The sequence below is a fragment of the Diabrotica virgifera genome, chromosome 4 (assembly GCF_917563875.1).
Source record: "Diabrotica virgifera virgifera chromosome 4, PGI_DIABVI_V3a".
In the NCBI taxonomy this organism is placed as follows: Eukaryota; Metazoa; Arthropoda; class Insecta; order Coleoptera; family Chrysomelidae; genus Diabrotica; species Diabrotica virgifera.
In genome coordinates, this window is record NC_065446.1 from 128,607,921 (window position 1) to 128,616,624 (window position 8,704).

At 36.3% G+C, this 8,704-nt stretch overlaps 1 protein-coding gene across 1 annotated transcript in view; it reads right to left on the reverse strand.

Annotated features, from left to right (window-relative positions):
- Positions 1 to 525: 525 nt before the first annotated feature.
- LOC114329323 (uncharacterized) overlaps positions 526 to 8,704 on the reverse strand; it is a 190,759-nt gene continuing 182,580 nt past the window's right edge. Inside the window, exon 26 of the mRNA XM_050649316.1 lies at positions 526 to 1,808. Within this exon, the coding sequence (XP_050505273.1) occupies positions 526 to 1,808 (1,283 nt within the window). The remainder of the gene's footprint in view (positions 1,809 to 8,704) is intronic.

Below are 8,704 nucleotides of genomic sequence, written 5' to 3' on the forward strand. Positions count from 1 at the left end.
CTACACTCTAGACGACAACTTCGGACATAGTTAGTACGGTATTACGCGAATTCGTATTTTTTCCCGCAGATCACTAGTAGTTCCGATCGCACCCCTTTCCACAAGGAATTAATCCGTAACAAAAAAAAATTACCCTTCGTTCGCTTACACACACGCCGAAAAAAAAACATTCCAATCGTCTTTTATTTTGACCGTTCTTCGCAGCGCACTCCCCAAAAGAACAAAATAACACTGCTGTAAAATCCTCAAATCTGTTTTTCTCTCGTCTCTTAGAAGTTTCAACACCCAACAAACAAAAAAACCATAAATCCCTTTTACTATCCTCCAAAATGCACCTGCTCCTATCGCGTGTCATAAACAATTCCATTATCAGCCGCCGACGATAAACATATCGAATTACACGGAAAGAATTTGTTACCGCGACGAACAACAGTCGAACAACAGTCACCCGGCTGACGGCCATAAAACCAGGGACGTTACATCACTCCCCTCCACATAAAAAGATTGCCCCAAGGGTAATCCTTTTCAATCCTCTACACGATATCTAAGGGGTTTTCGCCTCTCTCGCTGAGGCCGGCCTCCTCTTGATAACCTAGGTTCCTCCACGGTTGCTTCGTTAATTACGTCTAGGATTTCCTCGTCACCCGAACTTTCCCCTACTTCTGCCGTTACCATCTGCTCTTCTTCACTGTTGGTGTCCGTAAGCTGCTGTAAGTCCTGCAGTTCTTCACTGAGACCGGAGTCATCTGTCCAGAACTCACTTTCGTTAACTCCATCGGAGGTTGGAGTGTATCGCTGTGGAGGCCTTCTCGTTCTTGGGGTTATCATTCTCGATTCGTCCGGAACGTCTCCAATATCTGCCGTACCCCCTAAGTCATCGTCGTCAACCTCTGGCTCTCTTGCATAACCCCATACAATCTCTCCTTCCTCGTCGCTTCCCTCGTCGTCGGTCATCCTGGGTCTCTCCTCTACTCCATCTTCTATTATTCGCGGAAGGGATAACGTAGGTTTTGCTTGGTTGCCGATTTGTTCTTCCGATACGTCTGGATCTTCCCAGGCTTTATAATATTTTAGCCGATCTATGTGGTAAGTTTGGGTCTTACCGTCGCCCTTATCTACCACGTAGTTCACAGCCCCGCGTTTTTCTATGATTTTGTATGGCCCACTCCATGGTTTGAAAAACTTCTTACTGACTCCGCTGGGCACGATCGGATTTTGAATATATACATAATCACCCTCCTTTAAATTTCTCTCGTGCCTTCCCCGATCCATTCTCTCGGCATTAGTTTGTTCTAGTTTCCGCGCTTGTTCTGCTGCTAATATATAAGCCTCGTCCAGTCGCCTTCGCAGTTCCGCTGGGTAGCTTAACTCTCCTCGGTCATCTATTCTCGGTCCCACGTCACAGTCAAAAGGAATATGTACTTCCCTCCCAAAGATTAACCAATTTGGGGTGAAGCCCGTAGCATTATGTTTCGCACTCCGGTAAGCCATTAGCGCCAGTCCTATATGTTCGTCCCAGTCCCGTGCCTTACTGTTCACATAATGCTTCACCATTCCAATAAAGGTTCGGTGCAATCGCTCCACCCGTCCATTTACTTGGGGCCGATACGCCGTGGTTTGAATCTTCTTGATTCCCAATAGTCTACAAACTTCTTTCATTAGCTCCGAAACAAAATTTGTCCCTTGATCCGTCAGTAACCGCTCCGGCGCTCCATGCCGAAGGACGACCTCGTTCACAAAAACACGCGCCACAGTTTCGGCCGATAGGTCTTTTATGGGTATCGCCTCAGCATATCGCGTAAAGTGGTCTACGTACGTCAAGAGATATTTATTACCTCTCTGCGTTTGTGGCAAAGGACCCACTATATCCATTCCTACCATTTCGAGAGGTCTAGACGTATGGTATGGTTCACAAATGGGCACCCTATTTACACTTTTCGTCCGTCCACATTCTCTACAGTCCTCAACATGCTTTCTTACGTCCTTTTGCATGGTTTCCCAGTCAAACTGCGACTCCGCCCGCTGAAGTGACCGCTGTACCCCACAATGTCCCGCACTCGGTTCATCATGTGTCCGCTTCAACACCCGATTTCTCATTTTTACGGGTACTACGACTCGCCACCTACCGCCCGTCACTTTGTATAGTACGCCGTCCAAATCCTTTCGATATTCCTCGCTACCACTGTTGACATAGCGGGTATTTTTGCAGTTACTCGAGCGCGTCAGATGGGAAGAAACCTGTAGATGTACCTCTACCATATATTGGCTCTTAACACAGCGAAGTTCGTTAAGGGGGCCAGAAAAAAATCTATCCTTAAAAATACTCGAAATTGTCAGATTAAGATAAGGTGAGTTAAGTACATGCAAAAGAGTGTATATTTAAAAAAACTGACGATTTGAGGGGGTCATAAGGAAATGGGTTAGTCAAAAAGTTTCACAAAAAAAGCGAATATTTCGCGAAATGAATGTCAGATCTAACAACTAAAAAATACGTGTTTAATATTTTCCAAAAATCTATTGAATGGTACACTTCGCGTCAAAAAAAAACTGGTACAACTCTTAAAACAGAAAATCGTGTTTTTCAAGTTGTGTAAGTTGATCTTGTCACAAGTGTCATTCCAATTTCTAGGGCAACGTTGCCAGTTCAACGAAAATATTATATCAAACTAGGTAAAAACGGGGCTGTGCGACAGACCACATTTTTTAATATACTAAAAACTAAAACAATTGTAATTTTCCATCATCTCAATTAAGTATCCATACATTGATTCGTGTTTTTTATAATTTATGAAAATATTTCAATTCAAAAATAATGATAGATAATAAATCTTGACATGACTTTAAATTATTATGCGAGAGGTGTGATTGGTTTCTCGTAAATTGTAGGACAAAACTGCATTAAGTTGTGAAGAATAAATAAAACACACTAGAAAAATTAAAAATTAAATTTGAAATTAATACAAAATGAATAACTTTTACAGTGAACAAGTGTGTAAATTAAATATATGTATTACAATTCGAAATGTAAATTTTAAACGTTATTTTTTTTTGTATTTAGATTTAGTGCAATTCCGTTATCTGTAATGGCAACAACGAAGTGATTCACGAACAATAAATTGTCAGTCTGAATACAGGTTTACATTGGGAAAAAAAGTGTACCAGTTTTATATGACGCGAAGTGAACCAAACACGACCCCCCACGGAGGTGGGTGGGGAGTTACTTTAAAATCTTAAATGGGACCCCCAAATTTTTATTGCAGACTTGGATTCTTTACGTAAAATAAGCAACTTTTATAAGAGACATTTTTTCGAATTATGGATAGATGGCGCTATAATCGGAAAAAACGATTGTTGGAAATGGAAAATTAAATTAAAAATGGAAAGTCTCCACTAAAATGGAAAATTTTACTTAACTTTTTTTGGTTTTATGACCTAATAGTCACAACCCAAGAGGTCCCCATAATGCTCGAGTGACTGCAAATTTAGCATACTTTGCTCTCCTACCAATAACAATAATTGTTTTGTATAAATAATTTTAAAAATATCGTTGAATTCATCATTTTACTTTGGTCAAATATGTTTCTATTTTGTTTTTGATTATGGTGAATCCGAATATGGCATTACAATTTGAAAATTCTTATACATAAGCTCTTATACAGTATGTCTGCGTAGCTAGGACCCATATGGGAAACTTTTTTATTATCAATTTTACGAAAAAAATTTATTCTTCATAAAATGCTCTGCATAGTCTAAAATCTATAACCCAATCAGTAGATATCAAATTTTATTAATTTTATTAGAGGTATGTCAAAAATATTAATTTTGTTAAAGAGTAAAGTACCTTTCTGGACCTCGGAGATAAACTACACTATGTCGAAATGGTGTTATTTTGAACAAGTTCCTTTAATTCACTTATTTTATTAGTTGGATTATACAAATTGGTAATATATTATCATTAAAATATGGTTATATTGTCTGTCAACCAATTATGGGATATATCAGATTTTTATTAACATATAAGTGCTCTAAACTTTGTTGCAAATACAGGATAAACACAGTTGCTCGAAATGACATAGTGTAGTGCAGTGTTTCCCAAACTTATCTAAAGCGCGACCCCTTTTTGTTAAAAAAATTGTTCACGACCCCCTACTCATCACCCAAACCAAAATAGCGACAAAAATAGCGTGCCTAATTTACAACTGATGGTTTCTCAAATTTTATTTTACTTTACTGTTTAAATTCAAACTAAATACATTTAAAAAATTCAACAATCATTTTAATAATTGCGATCTGTCCCACTAGTACACTAGTAGTACTTCTGCCAGACTAGCATTTACAATAAAAATAAATAATAAAATGTCGACTGCACATTGTACACCGCGACATCTTTGTGTCTACATCACAATACTTTTTCCATGATATTCGCGAAGGCTTTACTCCTTACTTCGCTACTAGATGGCACTCTGGAACGTTCTCGTAGCCTCGTTTTGGCTTTATATAAGCGGCGATGTGCAATGAGACTATGAGACCTCAGTTCGAAACAGCACGTTGTGGCGAATGCAGCGGTATTAAGTAATGAGTAAATATTTTGCGACTTACGTATTCCCGTTTACGTATTTACGTCTACGATAAATTACAAATTATGGATAAGTTTTTAAAAAGAAGTGCAGAACCATCTACGTCTGAAAGTGGCAGTAATAAAAAGAAAAACAGACTTTACAGTGATGAATATCTTAAATATGGTTTTACCATTATTTCCAATAAACCACAATGTGTTATTTGTGGAGAAGTATTGTCAAACGAAAGCATGAAGCCATCAAAGTTACTTCGACATTTAAATAGCAAACATCCAGATAAAAAAGACAAACCCGTAGAATTCTTTGAAAGAAAGCTGAACGTCCTTCACAAACAGCAAGATACTTTTCAATTGGCAACCACTACTAACGAAAAAGCATTATTAGCAAGTTATAAAGTTGCTTATCGCGTTGCCAAAACTAGTAATCCGCACACAATTGCTGAAAATCTGATTTTGCCAGCAGCTGTTGAAATGGTGCATATAATGATTGGTGAAAAAGAGTCTGCAAAGTTAAAAACAATACCTCTGTCAAATAATATTATCCAAAGAAGAATTAGTGATATGGCAGAAGATATTCAAGCGCAAGTTGTGGAAAATCTTAATAAATGCACGTACTTCTCTCTTCAAATGGACGAATCCACGGATATATCTAACTGTGCCCAATTTATTACGTTTGTAAGATATGATACAAATAATGGCATTCAAGAAGATATTTTATTTTGTTCCCCATTGGAGACCAATACCACTGGAAAATGTTTATTCGACAGTTTTGTGAAACGCACAAGTAAATATGTTATTGACTGGGGAAAATATACCCTGTTCGTGACACTCGAGCAGCCAGGGTACTGAAGCGTTTTTTCAACAAGTAATACCTATAGGAACAAATTGTAACTATTTCCTGCGTAGGATCTGGCGACCATTTTTATTTATAAACAATTAACTGTCAAAAAATGGCATTTTTCCCTTTTTTTCAAATCAATGGAAAACAGTGAAACTTATGATTTCTTTAGTACAAATATCTTTGAGATTATGGAAAAAGCTTTAAAATGACATATTACAAAGTTTGATATACTCATTTATGGTTAATATAATTGCGAGAAAAGGTCGGAATTGCAAAAAAAATTATTTTCGCAATAATTGCTGTAAAAATTAGTGGTGCTTATGTGATAAAAATTTCAAAGCGATTCATTCAATTGTTTAAATTTTATTCGAATTGTTTATCTCAGTGAGCATTTATTTTGCACCAACATAAGTCAGAAAAAAATGACGTTAGAATCATTCCACAGGTGTCAAATGGAAGAGCATTGTATCGAACCGTCTATAATGTTCTAAGGTCCTACTAAGAAATAAGAAAAGTCAATTACCTTAAATCTACGACTTCCGAAGTCTCAGCAAACACACGAACTGGTTGACGTCCTCTGCGATGGCGATGAGACACCACCTCTAGTATCCGCCACTGTCTTACTGCTCCCGGGTCCCAGCTAATCCGCCATTTAGTGTTCCAAGTCTACACTCTAGACGACAACTTCGGACATAGTTAGTACGGTATTACGCGAATTCGTATTTTTTCCCGCAGATCACTAGTAGTTCCGATCGCACCCCTTTCCACAAGGAATTAATCCGTAACAAAAAAAAATTACCCTTCGTTCGCTTACACACACGCCGAAAAAAAAACATTCCAATCGTCTTTTATTTTGACCGTTCTTCGCAGCGCACTCCCCAAAAGAACAAAATAACACTGCTGTAAAATCCTCAAATCTGTTTTTCTCTCGTCTCTTAGAAGTTTCAACACCCAACAAACAAAAAAACCATAAATCCCTTTTACTATCCTCCAAAATGCACCTGCTCCTATCGCGTGTCATAAACAATTCCATTATCAGCCGCCGACGATAAACATATCGAATTACACGGAAAGAATTTGTTACCGCGACGAACAACAGTCGAACAACAGTCACCCGGCTGACGGCCATAAAACCAGGGACGTTACAAGCATGAACTATATTTTCAACTTAGTTTAAAAAAAAGCGAATAAAAAATGCACTTATTAGTAATAAATAATTGTGCAAAAGTATCGTAAATCTTTCCTTATAAACTTTTTGAATAACTTTTTCCAAAAAAATTAACTTTTTTACCCTGTTTTAAGTGCACAACTACCAAGTAATGTTATTTATATCATAATTGATAAAAAATTGTAATAAATATATATAATTTCTTATATTACAAAATAAAAAGTTTATAAGGAAAGATTTACGATACTTTTGCATAATTATTTATTACTAATAAATGCATTTTTTATTCGCTTTTTTTAAACCAAGTTGAAAATATAGCTCATGCTTTTTCATTTGACATCAGTGGAATTTTTCTAACGTCATTCTTTTCTGACTTATGTTATTGTAAAAAAAAAATGCTCTCTGGGATAAACAATTTGAATAAAATTTAAAGAATTGAATGAATCGCTTTGAAATTTTTATCACATATTAAGCACCAAAGAACCCTTATACGACAAAAATTTTAAAGCTGTACACTAATTTTTACAATAGATATTGCGAAATTATTTTTTTTGCAATTCCGACCTTTTTTCGCAATTATATTAACAATAAATGAGTATGTCAAACTTTGTAATACGTCATTTTAAAGCTTTTTGCATAATCTCAAAGATATTTGTACTAAAAAACCATAAGTTTCACTGTTTTCCATTGGTTTAAAAAAAGGGAAAAATGCCATTTTTTGACACTTAATTGATTATAAATAAAAATGGCCGCCAGATCCTACGCAGGAAATAGTTACAATTTGCTCTTATAGGTATTACCTGTCGGAAAAACGCTTCAGCACCCTGGCTGCTCGAGTGTCATGGAAAAAACCTTATTACCCTGGGCTATATGCACAGATGGCGCTAAAGCTATGACAGGACATCAATCTGGTCTTGTCGTCAGATTACAAGAAATAATGCCTAATGCCACATGGAGACATTGTTTTTTACATCGAGAAGCTCTGGCGTCAAAAGCTTTACCTCCTGAAATGGACTGTGTTATGAAATCCATCATTAAAGTTGTAAATTCCATTAAAGGAAAAGCTTTACAGACCCGTATTTTTCGAAAAATCTGCGAAGACATGGGTGCTATATTTCAAAATCTTCTTTATCACACCGAAGTAAGGTGGCTTTCAAGGGGCAACGTCTTAAAAAGAGTATTTGACTTAAGAGCAGAGCTTTTAATGTATTTGAAAGATGAGAAGTCCCCATATGAAAATCAATTTTCCGATCCTATTTGGCTTTTGAAACTAGGTTTCCTTGCTGATATATTCGAACAATTAAATATTTTGAACAGTAATTTGCAAGGTCGCGACATTAATATAATTACAGCCACAGATAAAATTAAGGGGTTTATAAGAAAAATCGATTTATGGTCAACTTCACTTGGCAAAAAGCAGCTCGATTCATTCCAGTGAGTTCAGGAAATTATAGAAAATGTATGTTACAGTGCTACAAATTTTGAACAAGTTTATGCAGGCATGCAATTTACTTTGCTTAATTTAAAACAACAGCTCTGTGATTATTTCCCCGAAGAAATTCAAAACAGTTACGACAGTTGCAGATGGATACTGAATCCGTTTTTAGCCGATTCCTTTCAACATGCTGAAATACCAATAAACATGAAAGAACAACTTATTGAAATATCAAGTGATGAAATGTTGAAGCTCCAATTTTTTTCCCAGAACCCGGACGAATTTTGGACCAAAAAGATGCAGGAATACCCTCAGTTGGCGAATGAAGCTGTAAAATGTTTGGTTCCATTTGTAACATCATATTTATGTGAGTTAAGTTTCTCGTCTATGACTGCCATTAAAACAAAAGTGAGAAATCGTCTCGTACTTGAAAACGATATAATTGTGTGTGTCTCAAATACACAGCCTAGATTTGAAAGACTAGTTTCAAAAAAACAGGCGCATGGGTCTCATTAACATTGTAATATTTGACTTTATTTTTTTCTTTTACTTTTAAGGACTTTTAATATTTAGTTTTATGTTTCGTTTGATAATTAATTGTTAATTTTTATTTACGGCTTCATTAAAATAAAAATACATGATTTAACAAAGTAGTGTTTTTGTCTTATTTTGGAAATTTCCGGC